The 21,321-nt window shown below is 45.7% G+C and overlaps 1 protein-coding gene across 1 annotated transcript in view; it reads left to right on the top strand.

Moving 5' to 3' along the window:
* The first annotated feature begins 3,451 nt into the window (after positions 1–3,451).
* The window catches only part of LOC144135445 (paired box protein Pax-1-like), a 36,389-nt gene continuing 18,519 nt past the window's right edge, over positions 3,452–21,321 (top strand). The window contains exon 1 of the mRNA XM_077668111.1: positions 3,452–3,588. Coding sequence (XP_077524237.1) covers positions 3,585–3,588 — 4 coding nt within the window. The 5' untranslated portion in view covers positions 3,452–3,584. The remainder of the gene's footprint in view (positions 3,589–21,321) is intronic.

The raw sequence follows: 21,321 nt of genomic DNA on the forward strand, positions 1-21,321 counted from the left end.
AGTTAACGGCAGGCGACCAAATAAAAACGATGCTAAAGCAACTGGTTGATGCTCTGTGCCTAGCTGCTGTTGGAGTGCACGCCGGTCGCCTTCTAGACATCCAAGGGTGCTGATCTTGAAGTCGTGTTTACTACTCTTAATTTAGCGAAAAAACGGTCACGACCTTGAGGCCACTGCCACTAATGCAGTATATGTCGCACAACGACTGCAGCTCATTGTATCACATCTCCTATTTTTTCGCGCTTTTTCTCTGTTTCCGACGTTTCCTATTTCACTCTCCAACAGTGTGGAGTGCAGGCCAGAGACTGTTACGCCTGCCGACCTCTCTATCATGCCATCTCTCCCTCACAAGATCTGTAGAACCTTGCTTCGTAAATACATTGCTAAAATCAAACAAGTAATGCAGATCAAGCTTGTATCCCTGCCAATATATTTCTTGCGCTGACTTGAGACCTGCCAGTCTGTCAATCAATTTATAAATAAGTAAACTGCCAGCAATAACTGCCGGTTAGATTGGGTATTTATTATATATGCAAGCGAATCTTGAAGACTGTCGGCAAATTAAACAGTTTGGTCTGTCTGGCGGCTGACACAAAACCCCAGATGCGCAAGTCACAGAAGGATCAACTGAAAGCCCATCTTCCCAAAATATGTAACTGCGACTCTGTCTTAAAGTCTTTTCTATTGTGATCATTACGCAACCGCCGTATCTGATGCCATTCTATATAAATGCTTGAAATGACTAACAAAACAGCTGGCCACCGGCAACGCCAAAGAGGCATTTCTTCAAGGAAGATTGGTTGAGCATGAAAACACATGAAGGTGGTCTTGCTTGTTAAGCAGGTCACGAAAATTTGATACGCATGTAATGGACAAAGTTTCGTTTGGATAGTCTAATTCTCCGAGTCATTCATGTCTAATGATGGACTTCGCTCCTAAGTTTAAAACAACTTCATTTTTCGGGTAGTCACAAGCGTAAAAGTTCGTTGTTCATGCAGCACGCAAAACTTTTTGTGCCCATATGAGCTGTAAATTAGAGGCTGAACTTTTCAGTTTAAACAGAAAAGTAACAAGATAAAATTTCGCCGAATTTGCCCTAAATTCTGTACAACCGATAAACGTCAGTATTCCTGACACGCATGCCAAATTCAACTGGCTAATAAATACCAGTTGCACTCGGTCACCGGAGAAATAAAAAAAAAGTGCTGGAATCAGGAGATCCGGGAGACAGTGGTCATCATCATCAGCCTGACTACTCCAACTGCAGGGCAAAGGCCTCTCCCATGTCTCTCCAATCAACGCTGTCATTTGCCAACTGCTGCCACCGTACTCGTGCAAACTTCTTTATCTCATCCGCCCACCTAACCTTCTGCCGCCCCCTGCTACGCTTACTTTCTCTTGGAATCCAATCCGTTACCCTTAAGGACAGGCGGTTATCTATCTTGCCTTCGCATCACATGTCCTGCCCCAGCCCACTTCTTCCTCTTGATTTCGACTAGGATGTCATTAACCCGCGTTTGTTCTCTCACCCACTCTGCCCGCTTCCGGTCTCTTAACGTTACACCTATCATTTTTCTTTCCATAGCTCGCCGCGTTGCTCCCAATTTAAGTTGAACCCTTTCAGTTATCCTCCTTGTTTCTGCAGCCCCATAGGTGAATACCCGTAAGATACAGCTGTTATATACTACTTTCTTTGGGGGGGGGGGGGGGGGGGGGATATTGGTAAACTGCCATTCACAATCTGGGAGAACCTACCATATATGCGCTCCAACCCATTCTTATTATTCTAGTTATTTTCCTATGAGCCGGATCAGCGGTCACTACCTGCCCTAAGTAGACGTATTACCTTACGACTTCCGGCACCTCGTTACCAATTGTGAACTGCTGTTTTCTTGCGAGACTGTTGAACATTACTTTGGTTTTCTGCATGTTAATTTTTAGGCCCACCGTTCTGCTCTGCCTGTCTAACTCACTGACCATGCTTTGCAGTTCATCTCCTGAGTGACTTAGCAAGGCAATGTCTTCAGCGAATCGCAGATTACTTAGATATATATTCTTGGTCAATTAACTCTAATTATCCTCAACTTGCCCCAATCCAGGCCTCGGAATTAACACCTCCTGTAAACAGGGCGACAACGGTATCCTTGGAATTAAGTGCCATGGTTGTCAGTGGCAGACTTTTCCACTGGGTGGAAGGACACAGCAGGTTTTTGTAGTCATAAATAGAAAACGTCAGCTCGAAACCACGGTTAGGTGTACGCGAAACTGTGGTGTTCCGTCTTCCACGAAAGGGCAGTTTCATCGTAGCCTTCAGCACGCAGACCATAGCATAATAATGAGCGGCCCTCTAAAGAGCTCAAAGAAGAGTGCATCGAGAACATGACAACCACGTTTTTATAATTCAATTGTAACCTACATTTTACTCTCACGGCTCGATCATATATAAATTCAAACAATTTACTTTTTGTAGCGGCGGTAAAATTAGCAAATTGGTGGCTGGGGAAAGGAAATGGCGCAGTATCTGTCTCATATATCGTTGGACACCTGAACCGCGCCCTAAGGGAAGGGACAAGGGAGGGAGTGAAAGGAAGAAAGGAAGAAAGAGGTGCCGTAGTGGAGGGCTCCGGAATAATTTCGACCACCTGGGGATGTTTAACGTGCACTGACGTCGCGCAGCACACGGGCGCCTTAGCGTTTTGCCTCCATAAAAACGCAGCCGCCGCGGTCGGGTTCGAACCCGGGAACTCCGGATCAGTAGCCGAGTAGCTATCGGCCAGCCAGCGGCTCTGTTTCGATATTATCATACAGGCTGTCAGAGCGCCTGCTTCGGTCTTACTGTACATTGGGTTTGATCCTGAAACATGTTTTTCTTCACGTAAAAATTTTTTGACGAAGCTGCCCGGCTTCCCTTCCCAGGAGCATGGATACGATGATATAAACATTAGTCATTATTTCCTGCATATAAAGTTGGTCCACGTTTAATTCCCCTCAAGTCAGGGGCTCTACGATACTAGTACGGAGACCTCCACAACGACGTGTCTCAAGACCCCTAGCTATGATGAGCCGTCTAAGGAAGAGTCAATCCGGAAGGGGAACTCAAAGGAGCCAACAAGCACCCACTAAACATCAACGTGCATTTCTCTGTCGCTAGCTTTTTTTTTCTCGATTACTCGGAATCACTGCCCTGCCACATACGGAAGAACACGACACCAAGCGCTTCCCGTTGCACTGCGCAAAGCGTTCCGACAGCCGGTCCAATTACGACCGCGCCATTTCCGCGAATCCCCTTTCCCGCGCGCTTCACGCCATCGGCGGCGTCGCGTTCGCTCTCGACAGCGCATGTCACGAAGAGCGTCTCAGCCCGCACGCGCGCGCGCCTCTACGCGCAGCGAACAGGTGCGCGGCCGAAGAGGGATGGGGCGTGGCTAAGCCCCGGCGGATGAGCCGTGGGCGGAGCTTGAGGGCGGGGCCTCAGGCGCGTCGGTCCGCGGCGCCTCTCCTCGCTCCATCGGCACCGAGGCAGCGCGGCATCTGCACCCGGGCGGAAGACGAGCGTCACAGCCAGGGGCACCCGAGCACCGGCCATGGGTGAGCATCACTCGACGACCCCCGCGAGAGAGCACATACACTGCTACCATCACAACAACCGCGGCCTCCTGTACGGAGTGCTCACGTGTTCGTGTGTGTGTGCTCGTGTAAGAAGGCGGCCACGCGTTGTGTGGTTTTACGCGTTGCGTGTGATGACAAAGCATTGGCGCGGGCCCCTGACCTTCACGGAGATTTCTGCGTGTACCGACAGCAGCGCTGAATCGGGCGTCCTGGTGAGCGGATCTAACCCTTTTTTTTTTCTTGGTACATTTATCGACACAGCGCATGCAAGACGCCGTTGGACACGCGTCGTTATCTGTTACGGCATCGGACTATAATCTCAACCGAAGCTCAAACTTTCTGCATAGATACTGAGCTAGATTTCGATGCACAAGAAGCTCGTAAGGACCGGAGGCACTGAGAAGGATGGTATGATGTAAAGTCAGTGTCCTGACCTTTAGGTACGACGCGATCGATGTACAGTAAGAAAGCAGCACACGGCAGAATTGCCCCCTGTGAGGAATAGTAAGCATAAGGCTTTGTTACCGTGAACTCTTTATTTCGCTGTGATGGACCACTGTTCAACTGAAAGCCATATATTCCGCTATCTTTAGGTAGCGGCCCTTGCCATGCTCGTCGCTGAAATTAACGGAACGCTGTGTAATGCCAATAATATTTATTTGAAATGTATTACAATCAGCCTCAGTTAATGGAACGCATAATTTCGAGAAACATTGAAGCAGTGAGCGTTTTCTTTTTTAAAAAAATTCTCGTTGCCCCTTGATTCGTAGCTCGGCGTTGTTGCAAACGCCAATGTGCTTTAATGTGTTGATCGCTTACTAGTATGTAGCCAATTGGAAACACATATAATACGTATACATCGGCTTTTACGTGACGCCGGTGACCTGGCGTTTATCATGTGTCGAATTCTGTACGCAGTAGATTTACGGCGGGGCAGGTGACAGTGGCCACCAGGGGCGCCATTAGTCTAATATTATTGCCCAACGAGTGACAAGAACATTCACATTTGCTATGGCGCCTGTGATCTTCCGTCTCGGAGTAGATCGCTTATTGATCTTGTCATCCGTTTTGTATCTTCAGCGCATGACACTGCAGGCTATATACTGAATTTAGGAGTTTCATTTCTCTACTGAGGTGTAATGTTCTTGCGTTTGTCACAAGACGAGAAGTTCCCACTGAATGGACAAAACAGTCATTAGACTCATTAGTACGTATGAACCAGATAAAACCGTAGGTCAGAGAAGCCCTACTCTGAATTTCCGTTCGGTAACAGAAACTTGCAGGCGCATATATACCGTCACAAAATACGGCGGATAAGCCACGTTACTAAAAAAAAAACGTATACGCATCTACATTTATTTCAAAGCCGACTTGAGCCGTGCAGCTGTTTTGTCAACGAAACTGCGTGAAAATTTGAGAGAGAGAGGGGGGGGGGGGGGCGTATGTAATAGAGCCACGTCCATGTAACTGGGGAACTGCTGAGCTGGCGCAGTGCGCTGTATATCCTGGATGAGATGTGCAAGTGAGCGTAACTCCCAGGAGCTTTTCGAACAACGCTGTAATTGTCCTATGCTCACTCGTGTGATTTGCTGAGTGTGCGTATTATACTGAATCAACGCCGCTGCGTTCAACGGCCATGAATGAACGCGCGTCGACGCATATAATGACGTCACTATATGTATATGTATACATCATGAGGGCCCTTCGTTTCCTGGCTTTATTTTTTCTGGAATCAAGGAGAGGGAATCGGGCTATATATACATTCGGAGCTCAGATTCGTGAACGAGTTGAGTTATTCAACAAAGAATTCCACAATTCGTTTTTTTTCGTGTTATTTTTCGGTAGCAAAAAACGTTTTGTTATAAGCGCTTGTTTTTGTGCCTGACATGAAATATTCTACTCTTCTGTGCCCGCGCAGGACCTATCTGTCTTGGTACACTGCGAAAGCATTCATTCCAAATCACAGTGACCTGTGAAACGCACATGAGCCCAGTAGCAGGTATGCGGTGCACGTCTGGAGCAGGACCTCATTGGCGTACATGTAACGCCTGATACAATGATGCCAATAATAAGTCAGGTTCAGTACCCATTATTGGTCTCTCGCTTCTAAATTCGAAGTTATTAATTTATGCAGCGTCGTGAATAACAAACTATAAAAGAGGTTAAAAATCGGCACTCAGCTGAAAATGTTCCTCGCGATGTGTTCAGCTGAATCCTCCGGTAGCTCCTCGCGTTCCCACACCAGGTTGTTGATCTGCTGCAGGAGGATCTGTCGTTGCTGCGCATCCAGGTTTCGCAGCATCTGGTATGTCACCCCGCCCGTTTTCTATATTTTCTATGTTAAAAATATAGAAAAATGTTAAATCGGGCACAAAACTGAAGAGCTGCAGTGTAGTCGTTGCTATTTGGCTATGTACACGACATATAGTTACGCTATACACGACATATAGTTACATGGTCTAGTTGTTACTCAAACCTCGACGTATGAGTGAGAGTTTGCAAATTAAAAGCGAATGCCTTCATTTATGGCGAGAAATGGCGCCGAAGACCGCGGCGGCAGTGCTGTATTTGGTCCGAAGCGGCTTTGCCCCGCCGCGGTGGCTCAGTGGTTAGGGCGCTCGACTACTGATCCGGAGTTCCCGGGTTCGAACCCGACCGCGGCGGCTGCGATTTTATGGAGGAAAAACGCTAAGGCGCCCGTGTGCTGTGCGATGTCAGTGCACGTTAAAGATCCCCAGGTGGTCGAAATTATTCCGGAGCCCTCCACTACGGCACCCCTTCTTCCTTCTTTCACTACCTCCTTTATCCCTTCCCTTACGGCGCGGTTCAGGTGTCCAACGATATATGAGACAGATACTGCGCCATTCCCGTTCCCCCCAATACCGATTATTATTATTATTATCCGAAGCGGCCGTGCAGGGCGCTGCCATGTTTGCTTATACGAGCGAACGCCAACTCTCCACAACGCTAAAAGGGATTCCGTAAAGTGCTAGCGGACCGGTAAGTGGCGGCGCATGCGCAGATGTCGCTATAGCCGGGCCCGGTAAACGGTAACGTAAACACGGTAACGGTATGTTATAACTCTATAATAATACTGCATTAACTGAGAATGGAAAACGGCTAAACCATGCAGGCGCCACGAGTAAGGCACTTCGAAACAAAAAATATCGCGGAGGGCTTTATAAGCTTGTATGCTCTCACCCGTAAACATAGTTTCCTCGCAGCTACCCGTTTACAAATCCCCGATCATCAGCGCTGTGATATACAACATATATTGTTTCGGTTCATGAAAATTATTTTTTTGCGGATTCTTGTACATGTCAGTCAATTTGATGAACAGTTCTAAGTTGAACAAGTGAAACGCATGTGCTGTGTCCGGGGTTAACATCTTTCTCCTTGAAAGCAAGTAAGCTGGGCTTTTTCAGGGAATGGATCTGCTTCTGGATTAAATATACTCTGAGTGAAAGACAAACCCGCCGCGGTGGCTCAGTGCATGGTTAGTGCGCTCGGCTATTGATCCAGATTTCCCGGCCGGTCGGGTTAGAACTTTCGCGAAAAGACGAGGAGATCCCGTGATAATTAAACGAATTATTTTGTAATCACAATAGCTGCGCAGTATGGAGAAGTATATCGAAAGGAGTAATGGTGCGATGTCTTCCGTGGTGGCAATGCAGTTTTATGCCCAAATGCAGAAGCTGAGTCGAGGAAAGAAATCAGTCAGAGAGCTTTGTGAACATTAACGCTAGGTAATGCTACAAATTCAAGAACAAATATTCGTCACACATTGATGCCGGCTGCAAAAACTCCGTTTCAAAAGGGACATTTCTAACAACCATCCACTCATCTATCTAGCGCAGAAGGGTACGTTTAAATACAATGGTGCCATACCCTTCCCTGATGCGGTGAACTTCGGCGTCCGCATTTAAGCACGCGTTACAAGGACAGACCATAATCACAGTTGTGTTGAAGCAGCATTTTAAACAAAATGATTCCAAAGCAGTTTTGTCTTTCTTCCGCTTTCAGCTTTGTCTTTTTTCCTCGAAGCCACCACTCAACAACCCTTCACACAAAAACACGCACACACGCACGAACGAACGAGCGCGCGCGCGCACACACACACACACACACACACACACACACACACACACACACACACACACACACACACACACACACACACACACACACACACACACACGCGCGCGCGCGCGCGCGCGCACACACACACACACACACACACACACACACACACACAGAGAGAGAGGTAAAAGATCCCCAGGTGCTCAAATTTATTCAGACGTCCATTGCTGTGCGATGTCAGTGCACGTTAAAGATCCCCAGGTGGTCGAAATTATTCCGGAGCCCTCCACTACGGCACCTCTTCTTCCTTTCTTCTTTCACTCCCTCCTTATCCCTTCCCTTTTGGCGGGGTTCAGGTGTCCTCGACATGTGACAGAGTATGTGCTATTTCCTTTCCCCCAAAATAATAATAATAATAATTGGTTTTGGGGGAAAGGAAATCGCGCAGTATCTGTCTCATGTATCGGCGGACACCTGAACCGCGCCGTAAGGGAAGGGATAAAGGAGGGAGTGAAAGAAGAAAGGAAGAAGAGGTGCCGTAGTGGAGGGCTCCGGAATAATTTCGACCACCTGGGGATATTTAACGTGCACTGACATCACACAGCACACGGGCGCCTTAGCGTTTTTTCTCCATAAAAACGCAGCCGCCGCGGTCGGGTTCGAACCCGGGAACTCCGGATCAGTAGTCGAGCGCCCTAACCACTGAGCCACCGCGGCAGGGCACCCCCCCCCCCCCCCAAGAAAAAAAAAATTTCAATTTTTCTACACTGCGGCACCTGTTTATTCCTTTTTTTCTTTCAGTCTCTCCTTCATCTCTCCCCTTACAGCGCGGTACGGGTGTCCACCGTCATATGCGAGACAGTTACTGCGCCATTTCGTTTCCCGAACCAAAATCGAAATTTTGACATTTAAAACCGTTACATTCTACCTTTACACTGTCTCTTTTTTAATATCTTGGCGGAAAGATTGCAGTGCAACATTCTTTTCATCGGACACAGTGCACTGCTCATTCAACTGTGCAAGAAAAACAACTGTCTTTCATTGAACCTAGCCCCATGTACACTGCCTTGAACAGGAACAACAAATTCCTTCATTTAGAAGCACTGGCTCTATTCGCAATGGGAGTGTGATTCATTATACCGCTGTTCTGTCTGATCGCAAGCCTTTCGTGGCTCCTGAGTTGCGTGGACGGGAATTGTCCACACGAGCTGTCAGTCATGATTTGTATGGTAAACAAAACAAAAAGAAGTTGATTAAGTATCAATTTTTGAGAAATATATATGTAACATAAAAGCAGAAATGAAAAACAATATTAGTAAAACAAAAGACAAATATAACAAAAAAGGACAAAACTGAATGACCCGCCGCGGTGGCTCAGTGGTTAGGGCGCTCGACTACTGATCCGGAGTTCCCGGGTTCGAACCCGACCGCGGCGGCTGCGTTTTTATGGAGGAAAAACGCTGAGGCGCCCGTGTGCTGTGCGATGTCAGTGCACGTTAAAGATCCCCAGGTGGACGAAATTATTCCGGAGCCCTCCACTACGGCTTCTCATTCTTTCTTTCTTCTTTCACTCCCTTCCTTATCCCTTCCCTTACGGCGCGGTTCAGGTGTCCAACGATATATGAGACAGATACTGCGCCATTTCCTTTCCCCAAAAACCAATTATTATTATTATTATTATTAAAACTGAATGCATAATAAATTACAGGGGGCTTAGCTAGTTAGCGAGAGGTACGCTATAAAGAAAAGTAGTTGTAGTTACTAACTTTCAGGGTAGTAACAGCTTGTCACATAGGTTACTACCTAGGTAGTAACTGTAGGTGGTAACTACAAGGTAGTAACAGTTACTACCTCAAAAATTAAGGTAGCAGCAGGAACTACCTTGAGTAACATTTACTACCCTTGAGGTAATACCTTCAACTATCCTTAGTTACATTTACTACCTCAAAATCGTAGTAACAGCAACGACGTTTAATTTCAATTACTACATTCGGTGGCAGTTACAGGAATACCTTTAGTAGCATTTACTACCTTTGAAACTAGTAACAACGACTACCTTTAATTTCATTTATTACCTTCGACAACGACGTTTAATTTCAATTACTACATTCGGTGGCAGTTACAGGAATACCTTTAGTAGCATTTACTACCTTTGAAACTAGAATCAACGACTACCTTTAATTTCATTTATTACCTTCGAAGGCAGTTACAGAAACTACAAATAGCAACGTTTACCTCTAGATCGCAGTAACAGCATTCCCTAATCAGAAGTTTTTCAGTGTTTCGTTTTTTTAATTAACGAACGAAATAATTACATATTTCATTATTTCATCATCGCCTACCACACACCAATCAATGATCAATCACTGGAACCACAAATTACCATGATACAATTTTTTTGCGCAACCACCGATCATTGCATACACGTGGTGCCAACTACGACGACGGCTTTACGACCGAATGAGCTGTGCACGCTATCTCGGAAATAATAATAATAATAATTGGTTTTTTGGGGAAAGGAAATGGCGCAGTATCTGTCTCATATATCGGCGGACACCTGAACCGCGCCGTAAGGGAAGGGATAAGGGAGGGAGTGAAAGAGGAAAGGAAGAAGAGGTGCCGTAGTGGAGGGCTCCGGAATAATTTAGACCACCTGGGGATCTTTAACGTGCACTGACATCGCACAGCACACGGTCGCCTTAGCGTTTTGCCTCCATAAAAAAAAACGCTAAGGCGCCCGTGTGCTGTGCGATGTCAGTGCACGTTAAAGATCAAATAGCGGAATCATGTAGCGTCCCTGAAAAAAGCCCTCGTTTCACCCGCCGCGGTGGCTCAGTAGTTAAGGCGCTCGGATACTAATAATAATTGGTTTTGGGGGGAAAGGAAATGGCGCAGTATCTGTCTCATATATCGTTGTACACCTGAACCGCGCCGTAAGAGAAGGGTAAAGGAGGGAGTGAAAGAAGAAAGGAAGAGAGAGGTGCCGTAGTGGAGGGCTCCGGAATAATTTCCACCACCTGGGGATCTTTAACGTGCACTGACATCGCACAGCACACGGGCGCCTTAGCGTTTTTCCTCCATAAAAACGCAGCCGCCGCGGTCGGGCGCTCGGCTACTGATCCGGAGTTCCTGAGTTCGCGCTCGGCTACTGATCCGGAGTTCCTGTGTTCGAACCCGAACGCGGCGGCTGCGGGTTTGTGGAGTAGAAACGCTAAGGCGCCCGTGTGCTGTGCGATATCAATGCGCGTTAAATATCCCCAGGTGGTCGAAGTTATTCCGGAGACCTCACTATGGCACCTCTTTCTTTCTTAGTCCCTCCTTTACTCTATCCCTTCTCTTACGGCGCGGTTCAGGTGTCCGCCGAAATGTGACAGATACTGCGCCATTTCCTTTCCCCCAAAACCAATTATTATTATTATTATTATTATTATTATTATTATTATTATTATTATTATTATTATTATTATTATTATTATTATTATTATTATTATTATTATTTGTTCAGCTTTGCGCTTTAGAAACCTGTAGTTAACTGTGAGACGCATTAAGAATTGCGTTTAACCAGGTTTTTAAGAAATATATGTTCGGGGGCAAGTTTCAGACATAACCCAGGGTTACCCGCAGAGGGGGGCCATATATATATATATATATATATATATATATATATATATATGTACGTACAGGGTCGCTCAAAAGTTCCCAGGCCACAGAGTCTGCTTTTGAGCCGTATATTTCAGCAGTTACGACACCCCCCGAAGCTCAGAATATCTGCAGAGGGCAGGATAAATACCGTTCTAACCTCTGAGAACCTTGATAGCTTTATCGACATCTTAAGTGCAAGGATATACCGATGAAAAGCAGATCCCGTGGCCTGGGAACATTTGACCAACCCTGTACATGCATACGCTGTTCTGTGTGCGCGCGTCTCTCGTGTATACGGCAGTAATTAGCAGCCCCCTATATTCATGGCAGCCGATTTCCGTTATACATACTGCAATGCGAGCGATCGAAACACTATAATTATAAAGATTTTGCTACATATCGGAAAAATGAACCATTACCGTCAGTATTCCTATACCAGCACTTTATTACAGTTTTTCAACACTTAAAATTTTTGTCCAAGAATGTTGGACATGAGTGAGCAGGAGTGCTGCAGACCATGCACAATTAGTGCACAGAGTTGATGGGGAACGCTGGACCTTACAGTGGACAGCGTCGCCCGGGTTGTGTTTGCTCAGCGATCACGAACTAAGAGGAGCGGATATTTGAACACTTTATATTTGAAGGCAGTGGAAATACAATTCTTTTTCAATACTATCAGGCACAAGCGAAGCAATGGAGGACGTGACTTTTTGTGAGACTGCAGATGCAACCTGAATTTTAGCATTATACGATCGCCAACGCTGGCACACTGTCCTCTCGATTTACCGAACAACATCATCCATTGAAGCGTGAGGTCACTGTCCTACCGACCGTGTGCATCATTCAACTAGCACGGCGTACCTTTTGCCGATAATTCAGGACGTACTGAAGTTTCTCATATATCGTCAGATAATGATTAAGACCCGTGCACAAAACGATGCTGTGCGTTTTCCTATATATAAATGCCTCTGCTAACAAAATCCTTGAATAGCGCGGCACAAATTGAAGTGTTGTTTTGCGCAGCAGTTGTTTACTTTTTTGTTTAGTGCGCTATGGTGTTTAATATACGCAGGATATCTTTCCATACAAATATATAGTCTATTGTTCATTTCTTGCGCTTTCGAGAATATTCCTTAATGTGGTCAAGTGTATAAATTTGGGCGAGTTGGTGTAGTGATTCTTAGCTTATAAATCGAGCGCACCGACAGGCGGGACAAACAGAAGCAGCTGGCCTGCATCTGCCGCTGCTCTATATACAGCTATACGCGTATGTGGTCACAGATGATACCAGCGCTTTGCTTGGCTCACATGCATGTCCGGGCCTGGGCCATACTGGTGTGGCCACGCGGGTATATGCGAGGTGGGGGATGTGCACCCTTCACAATTAATGTCGTCCAGGTAACCTAGACGTCATAAAGCCTGGCTGCACTCTTGTGAAGGCGGAGGAATTAAGCGGCGTCACCGCTACCGGTTGTCACTATTTCGCCAATAACGAGGGAACTTGTGCAGAATATAGATACATACGCATACAATATGCGGAAAAAGGAACACGGAATATATCGTCTAGCATCGACTATATATGTGCAATCCTTATTCAAATAACCATGAACGAATTTGTGAGAAAGAAAGCCATATCATCGCGTGTCAACACACGAGAAATCTTCGCATGTACAACATTCTTGGACAAAAATAGTGATTGTTGGAAAACGAGGGACCGCGGCGGCCGCGTGTTTATGGAGTCAGAACGCTAAGGCGCCCGTGTGCTGTGCGATGTCAGTGCACGTTAAAGATCCCCAGGTGGTCAAAATTATTCCGGAGCCCTCCACTACGACACCTCTTTCTTCCTTTATTCTTTCACTCCCTCCTTTATCCCTTCCCTTACGCCGCGGTTCAGGTGTCCAACGATGTATGGGACAGATACTGCGCCATTTCATTTCCCCCAAAATCAATTATTATTATTGGAAAACTATAAGGTACTGGTATAGAAATATTGAAGGTAATGGTCCATTCTGCCGATATGCAGCAAAATCTTTCTTGTAAAGTTTTTCCATTGTTCGCATCGAGCAGTCACGACTGTCATATATAACCGATTGGGACGGTTTTGACGACAGCAAAACCGTTAATAGCAAAGAAATGCAAGCCTAGCTGCCGACGCGAGATCCGTGGATATATTGTTTGTTATAGTGAAATTCAACAGCTATTCAACAGTTATTCATCATCTAAATGATATAACACATTATAGCACATGATGAAATGAACCATTTCGAAAAACAGAAGGCTAAGCAGGACAATAATTTTTTTTTTCGTTCCCGAAACCGTCCACATGAAATCAGCGAAATATGCAAGGTATCAATTATGAGTAAAGTCAAAGCAGGAGCACATCAGGGATGTATGCAGAATCGAGTACATAATTACATGCATCAGAGCCACGGGGAGCTTTTGCCAATAGCGCAAAGGCTTTGATTTCGTGGAAACCAGAAAAAAATTTAAAGAACACGATATTTTCTCTCATCACCACTGTTATTCTACTATATACGCCTGTGAATGTTCACACGAAAAAGACTGAAAAGACAAGTATACTCAAGTCTTGAGTACACTCGTCTTTTCATCCTTTTTTTATTCTTTAAAAGTTTTTCAGTCTTTGAGACTCATATTAATCAAATGTGGTCCTTGGAGTCTACCAAGATAGAGTATAGGTTTGAAGCACTGGAATGCAATTCGCCCTCCGGGACAGACAGCCGTTTCTTCTTGTTATAGCACTTGGAATTGGTTTTGGTTTTTTTTGGGGGGAAAGGAAATGGCGCAGTATCTGTCTCATATATCGTTGGACACCTGAACCGCGCCGTAAGGGAAGGGATAGAGGAGGGAGTGAAAGAAGAAAGGAAGAAGAGGTGCCGTAGTGGAGGGCTCCGGAATAATTTCGACCACCTGGGGATCCTTAACGTGCACTGACATCGCACAGCACACGGGCGCCTTAGCGTTTTTCCTCCATAAAAACGCAGCCGCCGCGGTCGGTATAGCACTTGGAAAGCCATCGCTTCCACGTTAAGAAAATTATGATTTCGCCTTCGGAATTTATTTACACGAGCACCTATAAAATGCGACCGTTATGATTTCGCGCGGGAGTAAATACATTCACGCAATTGAAAACACGTAAGCACACGTCCAGTCTTTATTTGTTTACGTAAAAAATCGAGAACAAGCGTCAGATGTTGACATTGTCGCGAAAGCGCGTACAGAAGTGAGAATACGATCGCTGCGCCCCCAGGGAGCTTTTGCTCGGCGAGATAAATAGTTACGCCGTGGTTTCAGGTACATTTAACCCATTTGCTTTCAAAGACGCGTCGGATGCAGGGCACAGTTACCAAAGTCGTCGAATCGATGGCACATGGTTTAAGTTTTTGTAGCCTGCTCGAGATATAGCTATGGCGGGATGTTGGATGGATGTCGGCCAGTTTTTCTATCTGTTGGTGGACACTAACTCCGCTTTCTTTTTTTTTTCTTGGGGGTGGGGGAGGGAGGGGGGAGGCGGCTGGAGGGTAATTTCTGTTTGCATTTGTTAATATTTGAGCTGAACGCTTTCTGCTTCGCAATATAGCCGCGGGTGGGAGAAAAATCGGTCATTCTATTGAATAAATAATGGATGATCTATTTTACCGTGATCATAATGCTGATTTCAGTAATGAAAGCAACTTTTCAGCGCATCCCTCTGACCACGAAAGCGACAGCAGTCATGGAAATGGCAGCATGTGTAGTAGAGCCACCAAAAATCAACCCTCAATTTACAAAGCATCTAGAAAAGCAATACATCTATAAAACTCGCGGTTTTTGCTTTCATGCAGAGTGCAAATCGTTTGAAAGCCTTCAGCAATTGTTTTTTTTTTAACACCTATCTTCTGCACAAAAGAAGCATTGCTGAAGTACTGGCGGCCCAGCAGTTATGTTCCATTCTGGAATTTTCTCAGGATCGCCCCGCCTTATTCTAGTAGACCTACGTGGATAGCGATTGGCTGATATATAGAGCGGCGACTGCCTCGGACAGGCGGTGGTCCCTTGCTCGATCCCCGGATCAGAATAATTTCCTTCAACTACGGAGTTTCTGCTAAATCAGTATAGTTTTCCTTTGTCGCCGTTCGGCTGCGCTTGGGTGGATGCTATAGAGTTTTCCGGAGACTTCCTTATGTCTCCTGGCACACTCGTCTATGCGCTGGGAAAAAATTCAGCTCTGTCCCCGGCGACGCGATTCCAGCTCACAGCGCCACTGCATCAGCGATAAGCGATGCGCTGTGCCGGCTACCTTGATCGCATGGCATCTTAGAGCTTCGTTGGGCAACGTACTCCAACCTCGAAAACCTTTTTTTCCACTTCCCGAAGTTAAGAGTATCGTTCTACACATACAATAACCGACCGGCTTGAGAGTGAATGTGGTGGTCATGTTGTGTTGCGTTTACGCTATATATATCCACAGTTATAGAAGTCACCAGTGAAATGCCAGTTTATGCTTTCGGTATTTACGAGCTTGTTTCTTTTCTTTCACTTAGAACTGTATTCTGATTAAACGCAGTTTCGACGTAGATTCTATGTTTTTTTTTTTTTTAGAGCGTAGCCTTGGGGGTTCATGACTGAAAACTTTAGCTCACCGATCGCCCCTGCTTGAATTCAAATACATGGTGGAATGCGCGAAAGAAGTCGCGAATAAGTGCAACGACTAGTACTCGCCCATTATATAGTCTTTGCTTTAGAAGTGTCATAATTGATGAAAATAGCAACATCGAAATGCCATGACTTGTCAAGTAGACAACCGAAGGATCGTGGAAATAATTTCTGTTTCGAAGGAGCACATTAGATGACTTGCGTAATGCGAAAAAATATATGATGTCACTACTTAATAATAATAATGATAATAATTGGTTTTTGGGGAAAGGAAATGGCGCAGTATCTGTCTCATATGTCGTTCGACACCTGAACCGCCCCGTAAGGAAAGTTAAGGAGGGAGTGAAAGAAGGAAGGAAGAAGAGGTGCCGTAGTGGAGGGCTCCGGAATAATTTCGACCACCTGGGGATCTTTAACGTGCACTGACATCGCACAGCACACGGGCGCCTTAGCGTTTTTCCTCCATAAAAACGCAGCCGCCGCGGTCGGGTTCGAACCCGGGAACTCCGGATCACTACTTGTGGCAAAATATGTCTGCACAATAATGGCGGGCGAGACGCTACGCCGCTCATCGTTTCGCGAATTATTTACTACGTCCGATGCATAAAAAAAACACACCTTATTTGTGAGATGGAGGATGCGAAATTCACCTTAAGCAAAGAAACCACTGTTAGGCACAACCCACTCTCAGAAAAAGCTGCGAATTCGCTTTTTACACAGTTGTGTACATAGCGTCTCGAAGGGTTAACGTTTCATTCGACATGGTGTCTCGCGCCACATATGATATTCCGCATATACCACTGTACATTTGTGTTTACAGGGGATACTTACAGAAGGACCTAGAGAGTTCAGGGGAAAAGTTAATGGAGAATACCCTTGTAATCCGGGATTTTCTTATGACCACAGAGTTTCTCAATGTTACCTACGGAAGGAAAGCAGATGGTGCTACACTTCATCGATCATATAGAGGCTCCGGAATATGCCGGGAAATATAATTTTCGCATTTGGCTTGGATATAAAACGTGGATTTGGCTATAACAATGACTCTGCTCGCGGCAAATCTCGAAGAAATGCTGTGAAAGTTTCCATACCAGTCCATCGTATGTGATAGATTTATTGGAGAAGTGAAAAACGCGCTACTAAAATTATTTCATCTACGCAGATAGGAGAGCACCGCGACGCACAGTGGCGCAGCTGCCGATTCCGAGGCACACCCTTGTAAAAAATTTTAAGTCTTTAGACTGTCAATAGACTTTTGTCTATAAAGTCTAAAAACTCTCTATATACAAACTCTAGATAAGTGTATAGGCAATACAAATTCTATACACAGTCTATATACAATCTATAGATTTATGGCCATACACTTTTAGTAGACTAACATCAATAGACAGTCTGTAGAATATGAATAGAGAAAAATAAATATCTATAGGAAGGCAATAGAGTCCATAAAAAGTCTATAGACCATTTTTATATGGGCAGTCCGCGTTTTCGGCCCAACACTATAGCCAATTGCCACGTAAGAAACCTCGTCTTCCCGGCGTTCCAGCGGTGGATGAAGTGCTCTTTAAGAAACTCGCATAGACGGTGGCGCCAGCTTTTCCTCTCGGCAATACTGAGAAACTCTATGAGTGATGTCACTGACCTGCCAAATAATTCAGGCGACGAATTGAAGGAAAATGATAGGTGCAATGTAAAGAGGCAGGAAGAGAGACGAGTGGGTTAGAGAATGTGACTTAACGACATTCTATATCTGATGTATAAAAAATAAATGGACATGCGCATGCAATGGGTGAATGCGCATTTATGATAATCATTGGTCCCCAAGAGTAATTACAGTATAGATTTGAAGAGAAGACAAACTACAGGAGGGATCAGCAGAGAGTGAGGTATGTGGATGAGATTAGGGAAGTTTGCGGATATATAAGGTGTTCGCAGCTGCCGCAGCACTGAGTCAATGGAAGCCGTGGACGTGGGTGAGCTGATCATGATGACGATTATACTATATAGTATCTGTTAAACGGCGGCTCATTCTCACGTATGCGTATTACATTGCAAACACTTTTGATAGCGAAATTGCCCATTCAATGCACGAATATATGCGCCGAGACGCCGAGCAGACGTTCACTCGTGTGCCCAAGTTACATGTTTACATGTTTTGCATGTTTACATGTTTTGTTGCAAAAGTATGCAGTGCATCTGCTGACGTATCAAATATGCACTTGAACCCTGACTTTACTAAAGTATTTTGTTTATCAGAAAAAATTATTCGCAGTGAAAAGACACTGACCAGTTGGGCCTTCCCTCCATCTTAGCGAAAGAAGAAAAAGAAATGTTTGCTCGCCGATATTCGCAGGGCTAAATTCAGTTCAATTCAGTTTTATTCACCAGACATTTCTGAATGGTTTCCTGGGTAAAAGCTACCAACGCAGCTTGACTCGAATCGGATGTTTATGTAACCTCAGAACATAAAACTGAATCCACCTTTTCTACCAGTTTAATGAAAAGAACGAGATAAAATTACGGAAATTGTATAGGCCAACGGTGTATTACTCAAAATGCTGTCAGAGTCGACGGGGAATCGGTGGACGCATCGCGACGCCGATGGTACCGTATACTGCTTGCGACATGCAGCCGGATCATGGCTGATATTTCCTGAGGCGATTTGCTGATGCCATCGGAGGGAAGACGAGCTGAATTAATACTCCTGTGGACTATGCTTACGCAAACTGCTGCTATATACAGCCGGCAGTTGCAAAAGTTAGTTCTTTTTTATTAGTTTGCTGCTCGATAATTTATTTTTATTCGAGTCGCTACGCGGTTTGTGTACAGCGAATTTCCATTTATTACGAAGTTATTCTGGCGCCCATCGACCACTGCCTTCTGACCCCGACGACCTTCATTGTTTGCCTCTCAAGAGGCAACAGCTGTTGTCGACGGCTGCAGAGCCTGCGTCACTGCGATGTAATGACCCATTCATCTTCCGCAACAGGAAACTAAAGCGCCGCAATAATAATTAATAATTGTTTTTTGGTGGAATGGAAATGGCGCAGTATCTGTCTCATATATCTTTGGACACCTGAACCGCGCCGTAAGGGAAGGGATAAAGGAGGGAGTGAAAGAAGAAAGGAAGAAGAGGTGCCGTAGTGGAGGGCTCCGGAATAATTTCGACCACCGGGGGATCTTTAACGTGCACTGACATCGCACAGCACACGGGCGCCTTAGCGATTTTCCTCCATAAAAACGCAGCCGCCGCGGTCGGGTTCGAACCGGCCGCGGCGGCTGCGTTTTTATGGAGGAAAAGCGCCGCAACAGAAGTCTTAATGAAGTCAGCACCCGATGTGCAGCAGCTCTAAACTAAATTTTGCTCATTCTTTCACTCGACCTTCTTTTGTTGCTACGGCACCGGCGAGCAGCTTATCGAGTTACATTGTTTTTTCTTTCATGGTCTCACTGCACCAAATTAAACCGCGTGTCCCAAACGCAGCGGTGTTTCTAAGGAGCCGACAGACAGTGTATGCAGCGAGGAGGAGGACAAAACATTTATTTCTTCGGGACCTCAGTTCAGGCCGCTCTCGTGGGCCGCTGTAACGTCGAACTCGATGTAATATCAGCTGGCGCTCTAGTATACCTAACAAGAAAACAAGACGAAAACATAGACCAGCAACACAGCATGACCCAAGGCTTAGCAGTCTGCTTCGTTGCAGATTAATTTATTCACCTTTAGCACATATTTTACTATAGACTGTGGTCCTTGCATATATTCGCCGCTCATGCAAACGGTCATGTGTAAGTATACCTGCACGAACGTGTAACTGAATCGATATGATAAACGTTCTTTGTAATATGTCCTCAAGGCGTTCTTTGCGCATGGCATCAGTGCGGGCGTGTGGTGCCACCGAAGCACGCGAGCTATACGAAAAATATAGATTTCCTCGTATGTATGGTGGCACTGAGTCCTGACAAGGTGCAGGTAGAGCAGTTGGGTAGATAGTGATGAGAACGCCGTTGGAGTACGCGGCTGCATGTTTATAGACTGCCAAGGAATAAAGCTGTTTCGTAAGCTTCCGTGTAGCGAAAACTTATGCAGGCCCCTGCATGTGCACCCCCCCCCCCCCCCCCCCCACCCCCCGTCGAAAGTATACGACCCAAGGGGTTTGCTTGTGAGGCCTGCTGTATGCCTCGTTGTGCATCATCCGCGACCGTAATATCTCGAACGATAAATGGCTTCTGAGTCCTCAATCCCTCCAAAGATTTAAACTGGTAACTGTGCCAGGGAGCCCCGCAAAACAGCTTAAACACAAACCCCTTGGGCTGAATACACTTTTGACGGTGGCTGTGTCTCCATGCAGCATCGCGATCAACGGCGGAAATAAAGCGCTTTAGTTACCGAACGACAGGAAAGGCTTTTTAAAAGGCGGGCTCGAAATTCACAAAACTGTCGTTTGCTCGACACCGCACATTTCATGGAATAAAGATGCTCGTAACATAGAATGAAAGCAGCTTTGCGGAAAACCTGCAGTCACGGCGACATAACATCTGTAGCAAGAACATCACTTCCGCTCTTATTTTTCCTATAACATAGCAGAGCTGAGCATAACAAGCAGAAAAGGGCGGAAACATGTGAAGAGCTTTGTTTATTTAGCACGTAATCTTCCATAGTAAAAAAAAAAAAGACAATGAAACAAGATTGTCACAGGATTCCAGTGAATGTCAACTAAAAATTGTCAACTAAACAATGACGGCGAGCAACACAAGATAACGCCTATATTTTAGACTCAGCTATGATTCAAAATTGAAGGACACTGGGCATATATTTCAAAACAACATAAACTGTCCAGTGCTTGTAGCTTGTGTCTAACACAACGTATATACGAGGCGCATTATTTATAACACAAACACTGCCGAATGTCTGCTCGTTAGTCTGCCTGGCTTCTTCAGCGGCGAAGAGTTATGTGGCGTGGCGCGTTCACGGCCTCTGGCGCGAACACATCTCCTCGCACGCCTCCGCGACCGTTGTCGCGTCTCGTGCCTGTGCACTATCTCGCGAGGGCGTCGCGAGATAAGAGCGCATCGTCTCGACGGGGTGACTGATGAGCGTCCGGAGCCCTGACTGGCGAGCGGCCCGCCCAGGCGTCCAGCGGGTCTTACACGTGATTGCATGCCTGCGTGCCCACCATGGCTGCATCGCTTGCGAGCATCAACTCGGAAACGGCGCTGAGAGCTAGATGCTGCGTTGCTGCAGACGCTTATTATACAGGTTGTTTCACCTAAGAATGCACACAATTTTTGGAAATAGACTTAAGTTAATAATAATAATTTGTTTTTTGTGGAAAGGAA

The sequence above is a fragment of the Amblyomma americanum genome, chromosome 5 (genome assembly GCF_052857255.1).
Source record: "Amblyomma americanum isolate KBUSLIRL-KWMA chromosome 5, ASM5285725v1, whole genome shotgun sequence".
NCBI lineage: Eukaryota > Metazoa > Arthropoda > Arachnida > Ixodida > Ixodidae > Amblyomma > Amblyomma americanum.